This window comes from Chrysemys picta, chromosome 3 (assembly GCF_011386835.1).
Source record: "Chrysemys picta bellii isolate R12L10 chromosome 3, ASM1138683v2, whole genome shotgun sequence".
Taxonomy (NCBI): Eukaryota; Metazoa; Chordata; order Testudines; family Emydidae; genus Chrysemys; species Chrysemys picta.
Genome location: NC_088793.1, coordinates 195,242,482 through 195,266,949, shown reverse-complemented (window position 1 = coordinate 195,266,949; position 24,468 = coordinate 195,242,482). Strand labels below are relative to the sequence as shown.

The following is a 24,468-nucleotide window of genomic DNA, read 5'->3' as shown; positions in this document are numbered from 1 at the left end:
CTCGGGTGCTGGAGAGGTGAGTGAGGACTTGCTTTTTTACCTAACATCATCCTGAATTGGGAAAAAGCAAAAGTGGGCACGATTAATATTTTTTCCCTTTTCAGGGTACCTTCCACACTTTACTGTACATTGTCATGACAACTTATGTTTTTATTTATTCTTTTACATCCATTTGTTGTGGTTGTGATCCGTTAAGGATGACAGGTATCCTCAGGCAAAATGAACTCAGCAGAGCAGTAGTTAGCAGTCTCTGTGTAGCTGTGCAGAGTCAAGACTGGGTAATCTTCCACTCCCGGGGTGTGTGAGAGGACTGAGCAAAGCTCACTTATGATTGCATAACATTCCTGTGGTAGCTACAGGAATTGTTTACATGGAAAGTAATATTAGAACAGTATTTGTGTATGTAAATCAGTCGTCTTATCCAATTTAGCAACTGGAAATGAGACGAAACAGCATCAGGTGACCAGCCAGCTTGCCAGCAAGGGCTATAAACTACAGTTGGAGAACCAATGAGCATCTGGAATGAAGCGCTAAGTCTATTAGGACAGCCACCATTACAGGAAGACATGCTGATACAGCCTATTTGGGAAGAGGGGGTTAAAAGAGATGGAAAAGTCCAGCTTCCAATGGAATACCCTCAGATTTACTAATGTACCCAGCTACACCTTAGTAATATTGCATCATGAAATAGTGACACGTACCTAACTCCACAGCTCTGAAATAAAGACACGTTTCATCACCAGCACATGAAAATGCTGGGAAAATTTCATATGTTGTGATATAGCTTGATTTTAGTAAGGTTTTTGAGACAGTACCACATAACATTATCATAAGCAAACTAGAGAAATGTGGTCTAGACTCTAGATGAAATTACTATAAGGTGAGTGCATCACTGGGTGAAAAAACATAGTCAAACAATAGTTATAAATGGTTCACTGTCAAACTGGGAGGACATATCTAGTGGGGTCCCACAGAGGTCTGTCCTGAGTCTGGTGGTATTCAACATTTTCATTAATGACTTGGATAATGGAGTAGAGAGTATGATTATAAAATTTGCGGATGACAACAAGTCAGGAGGGGATTAGAACTCAAAACAATCTTGACAAATTGGAGAATTGGTTGGAAATCAACAAGATGACATTCAGTAAAGACAAGGATAAAGTACTGCACTTAGGAAGGAAAAATCAAATACACAAATACAAAATGGGAAATAAATGGCTAGGCAGTGGTTCTGCTGACAAGGATCTGGGGGTTATAGTGGATCACAAATTGAATATGAGCCAACAATGTGATGCTGTTGCAAAAAAGGCAAATGTCATTCTGAGGTGTATTAACAGGAGTGTCGTACACAGGAAATGGGAGGTAATTGTCCCGCTGTACTCAGCACTGGTGAGGCCTCAGTTGGAGTTCTGTGTCCAGGACTGGACACCATACTTTAAGAAAGATGTGGACAAATTGGAGAGAGTCCAGAGGAGTGCAATAATAAGAGGTTTAGAAAACCTGACCTATGAGGAAAGTTGAAAACATTGGGCATGTTTTAGTCTTGAGAAAACAAGAATAAGGAGGGGCCTGATACGTCTCCAAATATGTAAAAGTTTGTTGCAAAGAGGGCTGTCATAAAGTTGTTCTCAATATCCACTAAAGCTAGGATAAGAAGTAATGGGCTTAATGCGCAGCAAGGAAGATTTCAGGTTAGATATTAGGAAAACTTCCTATTATATGAATAGTTAATTACTGGAATAGGCTTCTAAGAGAGGTTGTAGAATCCCCATCACTGGAGGTTTTTAAGAACAGGTTTGACAACCACCTGTCAGGGACGGTCTAGGTGTACTCTGTCCTGCTGCAGTACAAGAGGGTGGACTAGATGACCTCTCAAGATCCTTCCAGCCCTACATTTCTGTGATTCTATAAACAGCACATTGGAGCTATTATGCATATCTGGTGGCAAGATAAAATCACTGTAGTTTTGGTATTACATGAGAGTCCTCATCCCCAAGTGAAAATGGAACCCATGACTACGTACTTCTGAGATTACGAGTGTTGGTATATGCCATTCAGAAGGTTATGATATATATGTAAATGATTGTGCAAGTTCATTTAAATGTGTGTATTTACATGTGTGCCTAGCTTTTCTTTTGAATCAGGTATTAACTGTATAGTGCATTATAGAATATATAGTTCATGTAACCATTTTCCCACCCAGCTAATCACCTAGATGTGATATGAGGTGTTGCTTATACAATCATCTCTCCCATGCCTCTGTAAAATTATTAAAATAGATTTAAGTAGTACATTTCTAGAAGGTATGACACACAGAAACTTTCAAATGTTGTTTGAAATTCTTTCCGCTAAACTAAGACATGCTGCTAAGCTAGAATACATCCAATTACATCTATAAACTTTTTACTTAATCAGGTTAAGTGATATTTTGAATAAGTCTATCTTCTGTTAAGCCAATGTGAACAGTCCATTGAATGCATCAGCTGATAGTCATTTTGTATACTGGATTTATGGTTTAAACATCTTCTTTCTCTGTTTAACTTAATACCCTGGAAACTAACATTCTGATATTTGCTTCTGCTTCTAGACGTTGCTATGGGAGATGAATATTTCTTTGGACATTTCAGTCACTTAAGTGTTTGCTAGAAGTACATATTGGTACGTGATGATCACAAAGAACAGAATCATATGATGTATAAGTGACTTGCTGTACTATTTTCAACTATACATTTGTGTGGCTTGAATTCTATAATCGTTTTATCTACCCCCAACTAGCTGTTTTGATGCAAACTTGACTCGTGTTTGTACTGAAAGTAAGCTTTGTTTAAAATACACATCAAGTACTAATTGCTCACTGGTTTACCACCAGGGTCCAGGCCTGCTGGCCATACGCAAGCCAGATTCCCGGTCCCTTATTTTAATGTTTAGAAGAAGGTCATTTGCCAGGCATAAATTTAGCTAAACCTGATGATGCTGATAATTCTGTTTAAAGATAGGTAATGGTCAGTTAGCTCATACTAAGCATGAGTTTCTATTTGTATATCTTCTTGTTTCTAAATATAATTCCACTTAAATTTGAAATAGAAATGTAAGCAGTGCTTACATCTGAAACATTCCAAGGGCAGGTTCTTGTGCTATTTATTTCAGTACAGATTTGTTCACTAGAATAGGGCTGGGAAGCAGACCAAAAGGACAGAGGCCCTGATCTTTCAATATAATCCACACAGGAGGATCCATGCAGTGGGCAGCTGTCTACTTGCAAAAGCTTGGTGGCAGGATTGGGGACAGACTAACCTGCGCACAAACTCCTGGAAACCAATCATAGCCATCCTTAATTTAAGACCCTGTGACCCATGCTCTGGGACACTCCTCTAAAATGTTTTCCTTGGTCACATGTTTTGGCAGAATTTTATTATATTGTTTTGGAATTATTCTTTCATTTTTACTGTCCTAGCTATGATACAGTGCAAGGGTCTGGAAGCTGATACTCCCGAGTTCTTGTTACCACACCCTGCTAAACAAATCATTTTAATATCTGTGCCTCTGTTTATTAATCTGTAAAATGGTTATACTTTCCAATTTACAGGAGTCTTGTGAGGCTTGATTGATTGTAAATCACTCTGTGGTATTGAAGGAAAAATGGTATCCAAGTTTAAAGAATTACCGGTAATTATTTTTTGCTTAGCCATAAAGGAATCTGACTTCAACAAAGGAGATGCAATAAATGAATACATCTAGAGTAATGTACAGAAGTGATTGCTTGGTTCAGCCTTTCCTGCATCACATTACAATGAAAAATTATCAACTTATTTCTCCTATTCATCACTTACTACTGACTACTTTGACTTGAGACTGGAACAAAGGACAATACTTCTGAACTCAAGCACTTTTTATATTGCCTTTTAACGAAATCCTGATTTCCACAATTCCACTTTACTGTCAGAAAAGCATTCTGTGTACTGTAGTATTACACACAATTAATAAATACATTATTAATTTCTGTTATCTCTATTTCTTGTCATTAAGTGTGAATGTAAAACCACTTTTTAACGGCTAGTGCTTTTTAAAACCACTTACAGTTTTTGGTAACGAGCTAGAGGAAGGTCAAAAGTTAATGCTGGTTCTTAATCTCTAACATAGAGCAACAAGATGTTTGGGGGCTTTCCTGTTGCACTTTATATTTGAGTTTTTACCTTATGCAGCCAGGGGTGAGGTCTCAAAGAAATCCCAGTCAAGCCAGCATTTCAAAAAGAGATACTAATGTCTGCAAAAAACATTGGCAAAAAGAAGAAAATATATGGTGAAGTTAAAGAAGCTAAATCAATTCCGTCTTTTGCAAAGTCCGTGATTCATATTAAAGTCTATGAAACATCACTTGTGCTAAAAGGAGTGCCATGACCTCGGAAACCAGGCCATGACATTCTCCTCTGTTCAGGTTGCAACAAACAAGGTTGAGTTGTGCCCACACAGCAGCTATTTTCACAACACAAGTTTATGCATCTGTGCATCTACCATGGTGCCTAACTGTGTTTGTATCAGTGTATTCTGGGGAAACATGGACAGCTGTCCTGCACTGCCTCAGACGTAACCAAAGTACATGCACAGTCCCCTTAGCCCAAGCTAGCTGGCACAGGCCAGACATGAGTTTTTAATTGCAATGTAGACATGTCCTCTGTTTCTTTGATTAAGACCTCAGTTGAAATCTAGGCCTCTGTCTCACAGGCCTAATAATCAACATTAGCCATGCCTCAGAGCTTCTTCAGACATCCTTAACCAGGCTTTATATGTCAAATACATATGAAACCACTTTTTTTTTTCTGCTCCTCGTTTTACCTGAGAAATATCAGGGATATCAAATTTGCTTTCCCATTCGTTACTGAATGACTTTTTAGGGCATTAAATAATTGAACTACAAATTTTTTTAGCTCTGAAATGAAGGGATGAGGATTGAGTCTTTCACAAAGAAAGCTATTTTTCCTCCAATGGTTGTCAAGAATTTGAGTTAAATAGGTTTTCTATTAAAAACAAAAATCAACACCAGACTAATTCAAAAACCCTGCTCCTCTCAATTGCTCAGGTTTCAGGCCTTGTCTAAATAAAAAAAATTATTCTGATTTAACTAAGGCCTTATCTACATGCGAAAGTTTTAAAAGATATGCTAGCTATGTTTACACTGGCATAGTTACATCATGTAGACACTTATTCTGGTATAAAAGATGACTTTTTTCAGTTAACTTAAACTTCTTTTCCAAGTGACAAAACCTAAACTGAAAAAAAAAACTCATTCTAACACTGGAATAAGTTTGTCATCACAAAGGGAGGGGAGAGGAGGGTGGTTATATTGGCATAATTGTATCAGTTTAAATTCATACCTTAGGTTTTATTGCCAAACCTTTCCTATGTAGACAAGCCTAAATACTTTAGAAACAGATGTAGTTAAATTTAACTACATCTGTTTCTAAGCAACTGTTATTTAAAAAGAGAGATGGTCCACCTTTATATATCATAGTGAAGTCAAAAGAGCCCAACTTCTTTTGTCCTATTTGCATGTCACCTTTCAGTGCAGTACTATTGTGACTAGTTAATGCAACCTATACTGTATGGTCCTTTTTCATACTCCAAGGGGGAGATGGCATTCGTTTGGTAGCTCCAACAGTTTACAATACAGTAATAAAAGTATGTAAAAAATCTAGGACCATTTACTGTGCATACTTTCTCCTTCACATCACTTCCAGAAGGCATAGGCGTGCTAGCCCACGGTAAGATAAAGCCGTCACTGCCCCGTTATTCCAAGCTATCAGCATCCTGTGGGTCTCCTCCTTAGCCTTTTCGACTAAGCTCCTTGATACAGGAACCATGGGCTCAGTTCCTCACACTGACCATGTAGGTGAGTTGTGTTACAGGCCTAGGCCCTGATCCACAGTTGGATCTGCACAGACAGATCTTTTGCATCTGTGTGAACACCTGTTGATATGAGTAGTGTTCAGTGAAGCTCTAATTGCATAATTGTGGCTCTGTTCTTTAAAAAGTGAAATCCCAGGCCCACTGAAGTCAATGAAAGTTTTGCCATTGAGTTCAGTAGGGCCAGGATTTCACCCCAGAATAGGGTAATCAGATGTCCCGTTTTTATAGGGACAATCCTGTTTTTTGGGACTTTTTCTTATAGAGGTGCCTATTAACCCCCACCCCCTGTCCCGTTTTTTCACAGTTGCTATCTGGTCTCCCTACCCCAGGACTATAGCATGGCTTAGTTAAATTCTCTAAAATGTCAAAATAGAACTTTGCTAATGGTTTTGGTAGTGTGTGTTTTGGTTTTAGAGATCAAAGCTGTGAAACCGGTTGGTAACATGTTTAAAGGTGCTTTGATCTTATCTACACAGTCAAGACTATAACATGATCTGTGACATAGTGGACTTTTTTGTAGATGTGCACAAAATTATTTCTTTGGTGTATTTGAGAAAGACAAACAGTAGTAAAGCTTTGCGGTCTACGACTTGGAAGTATATTTTTCTTTAAGTAGAAATTGGCTTTATATTTTCCAATTTGTAGTGGTTACACCAAAAGCTGTGGATTTGAATTGCATATTGCCTATGCTTGCACATGTAAATGTTAGTTTACCCCCATCAGGAGCAACTATAAAGCCTCAGATGATTACATAACTGATCATTTGCAACGCTATCTTCTCAAGATGGTTTACTAATCAAAATGCCTACGAAGTTATGAATTGTCTTGTTCACTCTTCCACCATGAGCATGAGGAAATCTCATACAATTCTAACTGCATTTTCAAGTGTGTGAGACCTGGATTTTTTCCAGTGCACTCTAACTAGTAAAGAAGCTGCAACAGAGCACAATGCCAAGTGGAGATAAGCTGTCAAATTCCATACCAAACATTTTAATACCACAGACTGATCAAATTTAACTTTGCTCCATAAGGGTGTATGTATTTTATATGTGGTTCCAGGGTGCAGAAGTATTTTCTGTGAAATGTGTCATTAATAGGCATTGCAAAGTATAGCAATAAATTGTGGGAGGTTGTCTTCAATGCCCAGTCCTAGCCTTCAAACCTATTTATACAATTTCTTTTTTCAAATTACTGAGCTGTCATCTTGATAAAAATCATATTGAGAAGTCTTTGTTGAAGATACTAGACCTGAATAGTTAAATAAAAATATTACATTAACGCTAAAATAGGTTTTGTTGAAAAATGTTGTGCTTAATTATTTGTTGGGTTGGGGTATTTATTTGTAGTTGTCTTGTGACTCCTGAACCAATATGAATTCAGTTCTATCATGGCACTGCACTGTTTGAATCAAAATCAGTAAAAAGTTTTATTTTAAAAAAACAAAAGATGTAGAGGATTATCAGAGGAGCACCATGCTAATATACAGCCTGATTCTGGGTTGTGTATTCTTGGTTTGTTGGGTTAAATTAGCAAATAAGGACGCAAAATGAGTTTAAGTAGCAATTTAAATAAATAAATTAATCAGTTTTAGAAAGTGCAAATCTAAAACAATTTATGCAGAAGGAACTGTCCAATAGAGAGAGCTGTAACAGAGAAGTTACCATTAAGTGAGCTGGGGGGATGAATGAAGAGGCAACAACATGATAAATGTAGAATTAAGTAACACTTTAAAATTTTAGGGTCTGATTTTCAAAAATTCTGTGGCACAATTGCAGTTACCATATATGTGTGTGCCAATTGTACAATTAAGCCCACATCCCTGATTTGTATGTGCAACTGTCATTATTCCAGGTGCAATTTCAGTACACCATTGCAGGCACGCAATTGTGTGCCTGACGTACTAAAAATCAGGTTCTGCCATTTCACTTATTTCTCTTTTATGATTAAGTTTTGTGTGTTCTCTTTGATTGTTCTGTGCTGCTAATAAACAAGCTAACTTCTTTGTGTATATATTTTCTTTTGCTTGCACTTCTCTCTACCTTTTTTTCTCCTTGAAAAACCACTAAAGATTCTTGTATTAAAAAAAGAAAGCAAGTAGTGAAGTTGCTTTCATGTGTATATGAAAAACAATCTGTTCATTGTTTTAAATTCATGTAATGCCTTTCTGAAATTTAGATAACCAACTTCGGACATTTTTCAAGTTGCATTTTTCTGGGGATTTGATCTTCTCTGTTAAATAATCAGTTAAGTGCATAGAGTTAAGTTTGAAAAATACTAAATGTTAAGACAAAGGTATTTTGAAGTAATGGTAGAGGTTTTAGTCTTAACTGATTTAAAAAAAAAATCAGAGTTGAGGCTGCCCTTCCATTCTTAGTAAACTGTGCCGTAGGTATATTGATATAAAGAACTCATGGCTATTCAGTGAGTCAGATTGCCTGGAAGGCTGAATATTCTAATCTTTCTCCTCAAAAAAGAGCACTCCCTTCATGGTATAAGAAGTTATTACTGTATTTGAATATAGGGTTTGCTTTGTTTTTTAAAATGGAGCATTTCAAGACACCAGAGGTTTGTAATATAAAAGTACAACCCCCATGATTTCTATTTTCACTCTTGTTTTACTTCTGACCTTAGCATCTGATGTGCAGTCCCAATCACACTGCAGAGTAGCTGTATCTGCACTAGCATTTTTGTAATTATCTCCCAGTGTTTCTCTACCATTGGTGCAGCTTCACCTGGACTTGCATATACAATGCAGCCAGGTACACTTGTTATATCTAAATGTTATCTTCCAAATTATACAAGGAACTTTATCCAACTCAGATATATTGATGAGTAGAACTGATGGGAGAGAAATCTCCTGAGGTCTTCTTCCTGCTGATTTTTAACAACTAATTCCACGTGGTTAGAAACATTTTATTTTTTCTCGTGTTTATTCTCTCTGTCCCTGACAAAATCCCTTCCACTTGGTTTATCCTGATTTATACCCCACTTGAGAATAACTATATTTGTGAATGGTGTGACCCGGCCTTTCAGAGCGAATCAGTGCTGCTGCTTAATTGTCTGTAGGCATAACTGTTCTGTGATGTCAAGTATTGTGGGGATCTCCCACAATGAAATTTGATGTCCCCTCCAGCAATCGTGCTGACCTATACAGTTTTTCTTCACCAAGAACAATTTTTTTACTTAACTAAATGTCATTCTTCTCCTTTTATTTTCTAGGAATCTGAATTTCTGTGTTTGGAATTTGATGAGGCCAAGGTGACTCAAATGCTGAAGAAACTGTCAGAGATTGAAGAGAGCATAACGGCGCTGACGCAGACCACCTGATTGTTAAGATAAATAAAGAGATTGTGACTCAGAACATAGCTGGCCTTAGTACTTGTTAATAATTTCTATTTTTATATATGAAATGGTTACCAATATTCTAGTGATATTTGATCATAAAATAAAATATTGTGGGCTCGGTTGTGCCACTCTGACACTTGTGAGCACTTACTCAAACAAGAAATCCCATTGGATTCAATGGGGCTACTTGCCTAACTGCATAACAGCTGAGCAAGGCTGTGCCTAATCAAGCCCTACATGTTAGAGTAGTGTGGCTTTCCTTTTCATGCCTCTTAATGATTTGTCGAGTCATCTGACTACTCTGACTCTTGAGATAAATATTGGGCTGCAGTCAGTATCCAAGGGAAACTGAACGGCCATGTGGCATGGAAAAAAGACAATCTAATGGCTGTTCAGATTTTTCCTTATAAAGTAAAGATCTTCTATGATAATTCTTTCCCTTTCTCATTGGAACCTAAGGGGGCAAACTGGGGTCTCAGTCAAAGTCTGTGATAGATCTCTGTTGTGGTTGTGCACTAGGTATAAAAACGAATACAACGTCAACCAACTAAGAATAGGTGAGAGGAGAGGTTTAACTGCCACAGGTAGAGAAAAACATAAAGGAGAAACTGAATCAGGAAATCTCTGCTAATCAAGTTTAGTAGACAGTCAAACGCTAAGACCTGAAGCTCTGATAGACTTTGATTAGTACACCTGCTCCCATCACACCCTGAATCTTATAAAAGAATCGATTTAACTAGTTCACTAGCACATACATATAGTACATTACTGAAAACAGTTATCAAAACCGTTAGGGAAGCAAATCCATCAGCCATTCCAAAGCACAGAGAAGAACTCTCCTGGTACACATCATATTGACCTCTCTCTCTCTCAAGCAGGCTATAAATATCGTAGCAAAAATCCTAGGTCCCAGATAGGAAATAATCCTCCAGTCACTGATAAAAATCTCTTTGCAATTTAACAGATTTACCACGCACCAAATGGCTTTTAACATGTATTTGCCCACAAAGAATCTGATCCTGCAAAGTACTGAGTCCTTTCATAGGCTTAAACCAGGGGTGGATGTGGCCCACAGTCACTTAACCATGTTTTATTTCAGTGGCTTCCACTTTGTACAGAAATTAAACAAACAAATGCTGTCAAGAGTCACTATATAGGAATAATTTTCTCATTACTGTTAGTGCCTGTAGTGCCCTGTCTAGTCACAAGCATATTGATCAAAGGAACGCTTGTATTTAATTTTTTATTGATCTGTAAATGTAGGGCCCGTTCTGTTCCCACTGAAGTCAATGGAAGTTGGCCGTTATGTTAAGCCCCTTTCTTTTTATCCAGACTGTAACAATGTATGTGTACTCACCCATTTGTTTTGAATTTGGTGTGTTTGGCACCACATGACCCTGAGGCTCTATACAGGCACAGAGTTTTTTTCTACTGCTATGATTTGAATACAGGTTTATTTTTAGTGTGCTTAGTTTAACCAAATCCTAATCGTTCCAACCCCTTTCTTCCCTTTTCGCTGGCCCACCAGCAGGCTGCTCAGTTAATTCAGCAGTATTCATACCACGTTAAAGTTTGGGAACCTTTCCTTTCCAGAAATGGGATGTCACCCCTTTTTTCTGATATGGGGCTGCCGTGATCCAAACTCCACAGACAGGGGACAAGATCCATTGCTCCTAAAGATTTGGCATGGAGATTTCCCAGCCTTTACTCTTTGCTACTGTGCTGAAGAACATCGGTGAGGGGCTATGATGGTCACCCGTGGAAACAGGAGGGATGGGGTTGGAAAAGATGGCAAAACTAAGTGCAATAAAAATAAACCTCACCTCAGATAAACTAACTCCTCATTCTAATAAAAGCTCTGTCTCTGTACGTAGCTTTGGGGCCAGGATGAAAGCATGGAATGTGAAGCCGTGAAATTCCGAAACACATGTACATGTGTGTCTATAATCTAAATATACAGTAGTTATTTATCTAAAACCTATATTTCATTAGCCCCCAGTGTGTTTAAATAATTAAGTAGTCATTGGGCCAGTGAGAGAGCGTGAGAATGACTCTGTAGCCTGGTGATTAGCGCACCCCCTTGGGAGGAGGGAGACTCAAGTCCCTGTTTCAATAACTGTTTCATTATTTATAAAAAGTGGAATAGCTTGAACAGGAGACATCTGCCCCACACTATGCCAGAGCCCAGCAATTAGAATATTTTCCTGGGATGTAGGAGACCCAACTTCAAATCACTGCTCCACAACAGGTCTCCTACAACCTGTTCAAGTGCTTTAAATGCTGGGCTAAAAGTTATAAGGGGGTATCTGCACCACCAGCTCTGCCAACGTTTTTGTTGAAAAAGGACTGACCTGGCCTAGGCGCCTAACTCCAGGAGAGGTACATGGCTGTGAATCTCCAGTGGAGCTAGGCACCTCCCTCCGACCTGGACTTGAGTGCCAAAGTGCCTTTGAGGGGTGGGGCTTAAGACCTACCACTCTCCTCCTCATTTCCTATTGGCTAGCTTAGGGGCTCCCTGCTCGTCTGCTGGCTTTTGTGAATCCCTTTCTTAGGCACCTCTCTCTTCCCTATCAATCCTGGGTGCCTAAACTCAGAGTGGGGAATTGTGCTGGGTGGTCAGGTCCCTAAAATGTCCCTTTGTGGATCAAGCCCCTCCCTCTCTTGCAGCTCTGCCTGGTCACCTGCATTCCATTGCGCTGCTCAATAGAGACTATGTTCTTGCTTTTCTTGTTATCGCTGGCAAAAAACGTATACGTATTAAGGGTAAAGGTTCCATTGATTCTTTCAAGTTATTTTCGCTTTGTAAGCATCAGATAGAGCTAAGACTATATTAAGTGCTAGTAAAGAATAGTGATGACAACATACAATACAGTAGTGCCACAATTGAAGTGCATTTCATTGTCTCTGCAAGTGAATTTAGTGCTTGTGAAGATGCCAGATTGATTGCACTTAGAAATTCAACTTCTCCCTTCACAGAATGGGGAAAGGACAGGATTTCTTGCCCACCCAATCAGAATATAAATGCAGCTCCCTGGTTAACCCACACCATCCTCTTTGGGGCCCACCTCCCCCTTCTGTCCTCCTCTTCCAGCACTACTCCTCTCAAGAGCTGCCCCTTTTCCTGATTTCTCACCCTCTTGTGTAAGGACTTTACATCCTCCTGTATCCATTTTTCCATCTTGAGTTCTCAGGTCCCTTCTTACTACTTCTGGGCCTTTGCCACTTCTCAGTACCTCCCCCCATGAGAGTCTGAGCAGAAGCTACCCTTTGCCACTCATTCCCAATTTTGTAACCTCCATGACCTGGGTAGAAGACTCCTCCTGAGAAATCATAACTGCCCAAAGGTGGAGTCATCTTCTGCCACCACCACTTGATCTGACTCTGTCTTGCCAATGCAGTGTGTTATTTACTGCTTCCTCAGGGTCCTCAGCCTGCGGGGAAACAAGGAGAGTGAAGTGGAAGCAGGACACCCAGGATGCACTGAGAAGCCAGATAGAGGAATTTTGATAGAGGAATATGCTTATTCACGTCTCACCAACAGCTAGGAGAGGGACTCCACTTGTGTGTGGGTCCTGAAGACTCTTGAATACTCTGGCAACTCACTAGAAAAGGTGGAGATGACAGAGCAAATCTGGAGGTTATGCTAGTCTGGGCATCAGCAGCAGGACATGCTTCCTTACGGATCCTGGATAATGTGCCTATACCCATCCTGGAGGGATCTTTTCTATCACTAAGAGTCTATCTTGTCGCCAGGCTAATTCAGCCTTTGGCATCTGCAGAAATGGCCAGCAAAGTTGCCTGTTAGTGCTATTTGTGGACGATTTTAGCTGTGACAGGGACTCCCAGTGTTGCCTACTCATAGTTTTAATACAAGTCTTACAATATGTTGTGCTGTTCTTAAAGCCCCAGCTCCAGGAGTCAAGTGATTTCATAATCTCAGCTTTCATTTTTTAATTTTTTTTTAATCTGGTAAATTTCTTGCCCTCGTGATTGTGGAGAAAAGGTCTGGAGTGCACAATGAAGCCTCAGAAAGCAAATAAAAAGAACCCAGACTTTAATATTTTCTTTCATGATTTTTAAGAGAATCTCATTCTTGTTTGGGGCCTGATATGTCAGTTTTCAGAGATTGAAGTTGGCAGCACTAGACACCTATCAGCGAGCAACTAGCCTGTGACCACCAAACCACCAGGCCTCCTGATGGCCAGCTACTAGCGACGGCTTTGGTCATAATCAACATGTACTGGATTTGAACCAGGGACTCAGTGCCGATTTTCTGAACTAATGAAAGTTCATTAAAATGACCTAATACGTTTTAAACAAGGTTTTATTTTTTAAAAAATAGAGGGTCAGTTAACGCTCACAATCTTAAATAACTTCCATCATGTCAAGCGTAGTAATTGTTTTATTTTAACATGCACAGAGGATAGGAAAATGTGATATAAATGGAAATTAAAGAGAAACAAACTTAGAACAGATGTCAGGAAGTACTATTTCATGAAAAGAATAATAAATATGTGAACCAGACAAGGTTACTGAGGAAAAAAAAAAACCCCAAAACACTGGGGTCATTTTTGAAATAATTGGGTGCTTTCCAGGAAGAACTTGGGAAGCTAAAAAGGAGCATGTTTCCATGGACTTCAGCAACTTTCTCCCTAACATTTATTGTCTCTCTCTAATCTAATGCTTTTATTTTCCTCTTCTGGGGAGTTGTAAATTATCTAGCTGATGTGAGAAATACTTAGCGCATATTGAGCCAAATTCTGTCTGGCCTTCAATGAGGTTGCAGGGGTGTGACTGGAAAGGAAAAACTGTCCCATTCTGCAAGATTTGTCATTGGCAGTAAATTTTGTACTTCACCTGAGTGCTTTAATGCTAGGTTAACGTGGGTGGTCGCAGACCAGGTGGTTTCCTCTGTAAAAGTGAGCTCAGGTTTAACCTGATTTAGGTGGAACTAAATGGAAGTGTGGTTTTAACTCTTTGTGTCAGGATTTGAAATAACATTTTAATACACATAGATAATGGGGAAATTTTTCAAGAGTAACCGAGTGACTACAAAGCCGAAGTGCCACTGACCTTCAACTGAAATCAGTGGGAGATAGGTGCCTTGTGGGATTTTCAGAAGTGCCTGTCTGCATCTCTAGGCACCTAAATGCCTTTGAAAGTCTCTTAGGCACTTTTGCAAACTCTATCTAATGTGAATAGTGTATCTAGGGAGCAAAGATCACATTGTGGGTAAAAAATGCATTCCGATGAAATAGTTTGAAAATTTGACCAAGAATTAAACAAACCAGACAGCTGATCCAATGGTTTTTGTGTCTCTATTGGAACATGTAGAACACTTTCACAAACACGACACCTGATGATTTGCATCACTCCCACCTATCTGGTGAATTTGTCAGATTATTGAATTGATTTTGACATTTTAGGAAATGTTTATAGTTTCACATAAATCTGGCTCAGATTCTCAGAAATCATTATAAACGTAGTTCAGCATAACGAAAATGACTTGTTAATACAGTTGTGTTCCCGTGGAGGGAAAACGTCATGGTTTGACGTAAGGGGCCAAATTATTGCTTGGTGTAGTCAGTAGAGTTGCACCAGGGATGAATTTGGCCTAACACAGATGAGAGAGAGATTGACCATAAACGTACCTGAAATATATAGGATAAAACCTTTATGAATTTAATCTGAGTGCATTAATTTTCCTGTGCCTTTGTTTTAGCCAATTAAATTTAAAAGATATGACGATGTAAATAAGAAAATTAGGGGCAGATTCTCTCTTGCCCCAAGATCCAGTCATTACTGTATAAGAGAGAAGTGGATCCATCCGGGAGTGTTACAGCTCCTTGATTCTTGAGCAGAGCCCAGGTTTGACAGAATGGTCGAGCTGTATTTGTCACTTTTCTTACAAATCCTCTTTTGAACATTTTTCTTCCCAATTGTACCAGGAATTACTATAAAATAAAATACAGTTAACTGGTGTGTTCCTTTGTCTTGTTTCTTTTCTTAGGTTTCAGTGGTTTCAAGCGATTTACTTAGGGCCCACATCTCCTTTCATTTACACCAGTTTTATGCTGATGTAAGTAACTTGGGGCTGGTCCACACTAACCCCCCAGTTCGAACTAAGATACGCAACTTCAGCTACGTGAATAACTTAGCTGAAGTTGAAGTACCTTAGTTCGAACTTAAAGGTACTTGCCAAAGGTCCACACTCGGCAGGTAGGCTCCCCCGTTGACTCCGCCTACTCCTCTCGCGGAGCAGGAGTACCGGCGTCGACGGCGAGCACTTCCGGGATCGATTTATCGCGTCTAGACAAGACGTGATAAATCGATCCCAGAAGATCGATTGCTTACCGCCGGACCCAGAGGTAAGTATAGACGTAACATCCATTTTGACCTCACTGGAGTTACTACTCATTTACACCACTGTGAGTGAGAGGGGAATCTAGTCCATAGCCTCTTTACTATGTAGTTTTGATGCTGAATATATTAAGAGTAGTCACTTAATTCTTTCCAATCCCAGTTGTTTGTTTCCTTCGTATAAAGTTTATAAATGGCAGCCAAACCTCAGAGCAATGAATTGGCAAACCAAAGGGATTCACCTCACGGCTCTGTGATAATAGTTCTTTCAGTGAGATTTTCTTTTTCTTGGGCTATTTGCTCCTGGAATTGCTCAATATTTGAAGTATTTCCCCCACCGTTTGTCTATAAAAACCCATCCGTCCCACATTTTCTGAAAAAAAATGAGCCAAGCATGTACCATAAATTTTATAAAGCTTTGGAGCATGTTAAATAACAGAGCGACTATTTTAGGTTGATTTTGATTTACTCCATAGCTGTTCCCATTGTTCAAGTTGTTTGGCTTCATATAATCTGCTTTTCCATATTTTTTCTGTCTATTTGTTGTAGATTATTTTGCTAATGTAGAACTGGAAATTTCATTTGGGTTCTTACCCTGTTGGTTACTGGAATCAGAGCTGTTGGAGTCCCTTAGTTATGTTTTACTTTTGGATAAAAAGGTTCATATACACCTCTACCTCAATATAACGCTGTCCTCCGAAGCCAAAAAATCTTACCGCGTTATAGGTGAAACCGCGTTATATTGAACTTGCTTTGATCCACCGGAGTGCGCAGCCCCGTCCCCTCGGAGCACTGCTTTACCACGTTATATCCGAATTCGTATTATATCGGGTCGCGTTATATCGAGGTAGCAGTGTATTAACAAAGTATTCTCCTACACACACCCCAGAATCCAATTCCTCAATCCTCGTGATGTCTCTTGATGTATTTGTTTACCCTGTGTTCATGAGGAGATTCCTTTCTCTGGCCATTTGCTTAACACATTTTTTATTATATTTTCTGAGGAGTAACATCTTCAGCTCATTCTGTTACTGGAAAGCGGAATCTTGCCCCTTTAAAATTTTGAAGCAGTGAACAGAGGCTGGATAATGCTGCTCTATCTTTAATGTGTAATTTTCACTCCAATTTTATTATTTGGAGATACTTTTTCTAGAATGAAAAACAATCCTTTTTGATAACTTGAAAAGTAGCTAGTATGTATTTTACATCTGATTTTAGTATTACGTTATCTTTCAATTTTATGCTTGTTTCTTTCCTTGCTTCTTGCTCCTTTCAGACATTTCAACAGTTGATTCATTTTATTCCAAATATTTACAAAGAGGAGCTCAGTTTAGCTGAAAAGAGTTACAGTAGTTTACAAAGAGAGCCTTTTAAGATAGCGATATCATGTGGTGATGACAAGGCTCAGATCCTTTTTAGCAGTAGCTGGGAACTCTTTTAACGGATTTTTTTTCGTGTGGTTTGCAATTAGAAAATTAGTCATAAGATCATAAGTATGGCCCTACTGGGTTCATCTAGCCCAGTATCCTGTCTTCTGACAGTAGCCAACGCCACACGCTTGAGAGGGAATGAACAGAAAGGGCAATTACCGAGTGATTCATCCTGTTCTCCAGTCCCAGCATCTGGCAGACAGAGGCTTAGGGATACCCAGAGCATGGAGTTACATCCCTGGCCATCTTGTCTAATAGCCATTGATGGACCTGTACTGCATAAATGTATGTAATTCTTTTTTGAACCCAGATGTACTTTTGGCCTTCACAACATTCCCTGGCAACGTGTTCCACAGGTTGACTCTGTGTTGTTTGAAGAATAACTCTTCTGATTGGGAAAGCTCCTGCTAAGATCCATTTCTTTCAAAATATTAGATCACAATGCAAAAAGCAGCACGATGAGATTGATTGAAAAACCAGTCAGAAATTCAATCTTTCTGACACTTTCCTGTGACAGGGTGTGTTAGGAAGTCTTTTAACAATGAGCTGACATATTTGATCTACTTAACTGTCTGTTTACACAAAGATGAAGTTTTTGTGTTGGCATCTGACTACTGTTATCTTATGTAATAACCTTAACATTCTATCGTTGTTTACAGTGCAAAAATGAGGTGTGTTAGGAGACATGTTAACTCCATGTTCATATATCCTAGGACCAACTCGGCCACAAAACTGCAAACAACTTTTTAATTAACACATTGTTAAATATCACCTAGCACCTACAGTAGACGGGGAACGTTGTATTTAAAAATGCTTAACCTGGCTGTAGTCCCTAGATCAGCGATTCTCAAACTGTGGGTCGGGACCCCAAAATGGGTTGGGACCCTGTTTTAATGGGGTTTCCAGGGCTGGCTTAGATTTACAGGCCCCCTGTCTGGGGCTGAAGCCCTTTGGCTCAGGCTTTGGTCCCCCCGCTGGGATCCTGTAGTAATTTTTGTTGTCAGAAGGGGGTCGTGGTGCACTGAAGTTTGAGAACTCCTGCCCTAGATTAACCAAAACTGGATATTACATTGTTAAACATGAATGTCTTTGGCTACACTAGGTGCTAAGTGGTGTTTAGGCGTGTGTGAATTAAAACACGAGGTTGGTGAGGTAATATCTTTTACGGGACGAGCTGAAGCAGAACTCTGTGGAGCTTAAAAGCGTGTCTCTTTCACCAACAGAAGTTGGTCCAGTAAAAGATATTACCTCAACCAGCTTATCTCTCTCAATTAAAATGTGTGAGTTAAAATGATTTTTAAACACACCGAGGGCACATCTACATTAGGAAAGAAATTGTGTTTTAACATGTTAACTAACACATTTTAACAAACATGTTAAAATCCTTGTATAGATAAGGCAGTTGTAATTTGAACATGTATTAGCTGGTTGAGGTAAACTACCTGAACCAGTTAACACATGTTAAAACTACAATTGCCTTGTCTATGCGAGGGTTTAACATATGTTAGTTAACACGTTAGCTAATGCAGACAAGGCCCTAATTTTCCCAGTGTAGCCAAAACCAGAGTTACCAGCAACAGGTGGAGATTCTGAGATTTTCTACTACACACGGAACTGGGAAGAAGGAGAACCAGCCAAACAGGCTATTCACTCAGTGTTAGAGAGTCCCATCTACACAGCAAAACAAGTGGTTATGTCTTGGTTACAGGAAGGCAAGCATGTACCAACGTAGGTCCCTACTGAAAGATAGCATATAGTTAGTTGCTAAGGCAGTTAACTATCATCCATATTGTGTGTGGGCACAAACTGTGTTTAGAGCAAAACAGGCCAATAATTGATTACAAACTCGATTTAAAAATATAGCTGTAGCATGTCTGGTGAAAACACTATGCCAACGGGAGAGAGCTCGCCCATCAGCATAATAAAACCACCTCCGCGAGCGACAGTAGCTATGCTGGCAGGACGAAGCACTGACCAGCCAGTGCTTATGTTAGTGTAATGTATGTCACTCAGAGGGGTGGTTTATTCACATCCCTGACCACATAAGTTATGCCAACATAAACTGTAGTGTTGACATAGCCTGTGTTCATGGGGGCAGTACAGCAGTTTAAGTTTCAGCAAAGCACAGTTGTTTGGGGAATGATTTACATGCTATGTTAGTATTTTAATTTGGGGATTTAAAGTGAGAGGACTGTAGGAGAGGGGAGGGATTTGAGGACTGGAGAGGCATGGTGAATTAATGCAAGAAACAGGGAAGTTTACAAATAGAAACCAAGCCATGTTCAGGCACACAATTGTGAATGCAACGTGATTAGTAATGAGAGATACTGGCCACACAAGGGATCAAACAGCCAAAATAATCACAATAATTTCAAGATTTTTAATAAGCTAAGTAGTTATTCTCAGTGGCTCTTCCTCTTAAATATATTTGAATATCAATGGGCTAAATAATGTAATTAAAAAGAAAAAAGCCCTGGCAGAACTTAAAAAAAAAAAAAATAACCACTCGGATTAATTTACTTCAAGAAACTCACTTTCAGGAAGGGCAAATTATGGGCATAACGGTAAGTGGTCTCAGCAGACTTTTTTTTGCATCAGCCAAAGAAAAGAAAAAAGGAGTGGGCATAATATTTGGTAAATATGTAATTTTGCCGATTTAAAAATCAATCGAAGAATAAGGAGGGACAGTTCATCTTACTGAAGGACACAATTGCTCGGGTATTACTAACCGTGGGCGCGGTGTATGCTGCCGAGCAAGAGCGAAAAACATATTTAAGGATTTCTCTAAAACCCTGCAACACTTTGAAGAAGGGGAAGTTCTACTTGGAGGAGAGACAGATTTCTTACTGGCAGATCAACAAGGTGGATAAGCAAGCAGGTGTAATATTGACTTTTATGTGCCAGCAATTGAATCCCTCAGATTGTTGGCGAAAGTTAATCTCTAAATCAGTGACGCCAACGAGATCTGCAGAAATTGGCACCATTACAGGGTGAGATCATGCACCAGTGGAAGTAATAATTGATAGTTGGGATGGGTCCCAACGTTCACTTATGGAAAAGGAACTGTTTGCTTCTCCAGGACACCGATCAGTTGTAGCAATTACAGAGGACAGCGTTCAATACTTTCAGATAAATGATGGGGAAGTACGAAAGGAGGGCTTCTCTGGGAGACAGGTAAAGCAGCATTCAGGGATCAGTTGGTAAGCAGAGCCTCTCAGCTGAAAAAAAGAAAAAGTGCAGGAAAAATAAAACTAGAACAGGAGATAAAAAGGATACAGCACATGGATAAAACCACAGGTTCAAAAATAAGAATATCAACAATTAACTAATAGTAGGGGGAAACTGAATATGTTGATAACAGATGCCACTGAAAAAGCCCTGAGGTATTCAGAGCAGATGTTTTATGAAAAAAGGGCTCAAACATTTAAAGGGATTCAAGACCAATGTAATATTCCACCAATTAAAAACCATCAACCAAAGATAGTTACACACCCTAATGAAAGATGTGCTACTTTTGCTGCTTATTATAAAAACGTCTGTACTTCAGATACTCCGAGCTTTGAAGTTATTCAAAAATACCTGAAGTAGCAGCTTGACAGCAATAAACAGAACTGATAAAGAAACGTTAGAGAAGTAACGGAAGAAGAAATGTTAGAGGCAATAGCAAATGAAAAGTGGCAAAACCGCAGGAGTGGAGAGTTTTCCAGCTGAATTTTACCGCGTATTTAAGGAGGTATTCGGGCAGGTTGACATTACAAACGTGCATCGGTGCCGCTGTAGCGCTTCTGATCAAGATGCTCTAAGCTGACAGGGGAGAGCTCTCCCATAGACTTAGTAACTTCACCTTCCTGAGAAATGGTAGCTATGTTGGTGGGAGAAGCTCCTCTACTAACGTAGTGCTGTCTACACAGCGGGTTTTGAGAGGGATGGAGGCAGCCGTCGCCAGAAACCTTTGGCAGAGGATTGCAAGCTACCTGCACGAAAGCTTCCTCAAGATCTCTATGGGAGGATTCACGGGACATCCCAGTGCACATAAACAGAGGGTTCCAGGAGGCCCCCTCTGCCTAACTCTAGAGGGGGATGAGAAGCAGATGGCAACTCCACCTTTCTTGGTGGTTTCACTACCTCTTCTAGCATCAGTAAAAAAGAGAGCAAATCAACAGATGTGGCCTGCTACTTTGGGGGTTCCATCCCTGTAATTTCAAAGCAAACTGCATCCTTACCAGGTTCCCTGCATCAGGCTCACCCATGCTGGGATGTAAGGACTGGCTGGACAGTGCTGGAGTCAAAAACACATCCTGGCTCACTGTGCCACTGGATACCCCGGTCGCCTGTCCCCCATACTCCTCCTCTTCCTCATTCAACACCTCCTTCTCGCTGTTTATGGCGAGGCTCCTCCAAAGTATCCACAGGACAGGGGGGTGTCATCCAAAGATGGCATGCAGCTCTTTGAAAAGTGGCAAGTCTGTGGTGCCACACCAGAGTGATTGTTGGCCTCCCTTGCTTTCTGGTACACCTGCTGCAGTTCCTTGCCTTTCACGTGGCACTGCCGCTGGTCTCTCTTGCAACCCTTCTCCTCCATGCCCCAAGCATGTCAAACTTTCTATGGCTGGATAGGAGCATGTAGCTGTCATGGTCAGCTGGGCAGTTGCTAGGCGTGCTGTAGAGTTGCTAGGTGAGCTCTCCATGCACGTCAACCGGGAAATGGAATTTCTAAACTTCGTGGCACTTTAACGGGGAAGGTCAGTTCCCTGGCCATTGGCAGCAAAGTTCACAATGGTGACCAGAATGGTCAGGGTGGGGCATTGTGGACAGCTCCTGGAGGCCACTAACAGTCAATGTAAGTAACACCGTGTCTACACTGACACTGTGTCGACCTAACTCCGTTGACCTGGACTCTACACCGCTCAAGGAGGTGGTGTTATTAAGTCAGCGTAATGGGCAGTTACATTGGCGAGAGTGAAATATAAGGGTAAACACACAAAGCTACATCGAGATAAGCTGCCTTGTGTTGACTTAATCATGTAGTGTAAACCAGGCCTTAAATAGAAGTGATGGCATCTTGTCAATTAGGAAACAATACAATATCTATCTATCTATCTAATTTATAACTAATGTTTGCAGACAGCTTTCCTAACCAAAACAAGGCCATATATGACACACTGGAAAGAGGATCTGGATAGAGAAATTACCCCCCAAAGGAATGGAGTTTGGATTGGAAGAGAGGATCAGCAACCTCCATCTGTAGCACAATAGATGAACATTTCTTGACGATACTGTTTTAATGCCACCTCACACAGTCATGTTAAGTATATACACATAGATTGAATGGGAATAAGCGTTGGAGAAATTCTGGCGAAAGGGGAGATTTTATGCATATATGGCAGACATGTCCAGTCATTCATGAGCACTTGGATGAAACTTGTAACCAAATATCACGAATTGTTGATATTTATTACCAAATGATCCTTTAGTAATTCACCTGCAGCTTCCTGGCAGAAATGGTCACACAAAGAGAAATGAAGAATTAATCTCATGTCTGCTAGTACCCCGGTAGGCTATTAATAGCCTCTCATTGGAGAAAGATGAATAGTCCAACTCTAGAGGAATGGTTCACAAAAATATGGGAGGTTGTGGAAAAATCATAACCAGCTAAATAGACAGAGGACAAGTAGATACATAGAAATTTGGTTACAATTTATTCAATACTCAGGCAAGTACATTCACCTGCAAACAAACCAAGCCAAACAAACAAACAAAACAGCGCGCTTGGATAGCTTTTTGAATACTAACATTTGATAGACGTGCCTAGTTTAAGTATGAGTAATCTGAGATTTCATTCAATTTCATAAAAATCACTAAAAGCAGCTCGTACTTGCTGCTAAAGACAGATCCAATTATTATATTACTGTTCAATGTTTCTGTAAACAGAAGCTCACTGTTGGAATGATTCTTGTATTTGCTCTGATATGTACATGGCAAGGATTTGTAAACCTCTTGAAACGTCCAAAATAAATGTAGAGTTTAAAAAATTGTGCTGTATTTCTAGTATGAATTTATCTAGCTTCAGTTTCCAACCGCTGGTTCTCATGATGCTTCTTTTTCTCTGCTAGATGAAAGAAGCACCTGCTCTCAGATATCTCTTCCCCGTGTAGGTACATGCAAACTGATCAAGTCACTTCTTCATCTTCTCTCGGCTAAATAGATAGAGCTTATTTAGTCTCTCATTTGAAGGAATGTTTTCCAGGCTTTGAATCGTTGTAGCTCAGTGGTTTTCAAACTGTGGGTCGCAACCCAGTACTGGGTCATGGAATGTAAGGCACTGGTCAGCACCACTGACCGGGCCATTAAAAGTCCCGTCGGCGGTGCTGCCTGGCTAAGACAGGCTAGCCCCTACCTGTTCTGACACCACGCTGCCCCCGCCCTGCCCCGCCCACAAGGACCAGCTTTGCACTCCCATTGGCTGATTCCCGGCCAATGGGAGCTGGGGGGAGTGATGTCTGCAGGCAAGAGCCGCACGGAGCCACGTGCGCACCTCCACCTAGGAGCCAGATCTACTGCTTGCCACGTCTGGGACATAGCACGGTCTGCGGTGCCAGGAAGCACCCCCGCCGCACCACTGACCGGGAGCCGCCCAAGGTAAGTCTGTGCCCCAACCCCACACCCCAATCGCCTGCCCCAGCCCTGGGCCCCCCAAAACCCAGAGCCCCTTCCTGGACCCCTCATCCCTGGCCCCACCCCAGAGCCTGCACCCCCCAGAGCCCTGACCCCCTCCCACAACCCAACCCCCAGCCCAGAGTCCCCTCCCACACCCCGAATCCCTCATTCCTGGACCCACCCAGCAGCCCTCACCCCCTGCACCCCAACCCTCTGCCCCAGCCCTGAGCCCCTCCCACACCCCAAACCCCTCATCCCCAGCTCCATTGGGTCATGGGGGGCATCAACAATTTTCTTCAACTGGATCGCCAGAAAAAAAGTTTGAAAACCACTGTAGCTCATTTCTGAACTCTTTCCACCTTTGTCCACATCTTTGTTGAAGTATGGACACCAGAACTGGATACAACACTCCAGTAATGCCACATGCAGAAGTAATATCAACTCCCTACTCCTACTGATGTTCCTCCCTGCTTTTACATCCCAGGATCACATTTGCCTTTTCATTGATACTTTTAGCTTCCCTTATCAATTGTTTACATTTCTTAACTGCCAGTTTATACACATTACTATCAGCTACCCCATTTTTCAATTTGTCCATTTTTTAAAAAAGTTTTATTGCTAGCTTCACCTCCTTCCTTAACCATGATTTTTTTTAATTAAAGAAGCCTTCTTTTGTGACTGTAGAATTGTGGGCTTTAGGGCATCTAATAAAGCATTCTTAAACATTTCCCAATTATCATTCACATTTATTTGTTTAAATATTTCCTCTCAC

The 24,468-nt window shown here is 40.4% G+C and overlaps 1 protein-coding gene and 1 long non-coding RNA gene across 5 annotated transcripts in view; one reads left to right on the top strand and one right to left on the bottom strand.

Moving 5' to 3' along the window:
* Positions 1 to 15,231, top strand: part of COMMD1 (copper metabolism domain containing 1) — a 129,298-nt gene extending 114,067 nt beyond the window's left edge. For all 4 annotated transcript variants that reach the window (XM_065589749.1, XM_065589748.1, XM_024109073.3 and 1 more), the window contains one exon: positions 9,124 to 15,231. Coding sequence is in view for 2 of the 4 variants with exons in the window: in XM_024109073.3 (XP_023964841.2) it covers positions 9,124 to 9,231 (108 nt within the window). In the remaining 2 variants the exon portion in view is untranslated. The remainder of the gene's footprint in view (positions 1 to 9,123) is intronic.
* A 3,337-nt stretch (positions 15,232 to 18,568) lies between these two features.
* The window catches only part of LOC122174363 (uncharacterized), a 28,935-nt gene continuing 23,035 nt past the window's right edge, over positions 18,569 to 24,468 (bottom strand). Inside the window, exon 3 of the long non-coding RNA XR_010599970.1 lies at positions 18,569 to 20,257. This is a non-coding gene — a long non-coding RNA (uncharacterized LOC122174363). The remainder of the gene's footprint in view (positions 20,258 to 24,468) is intronic.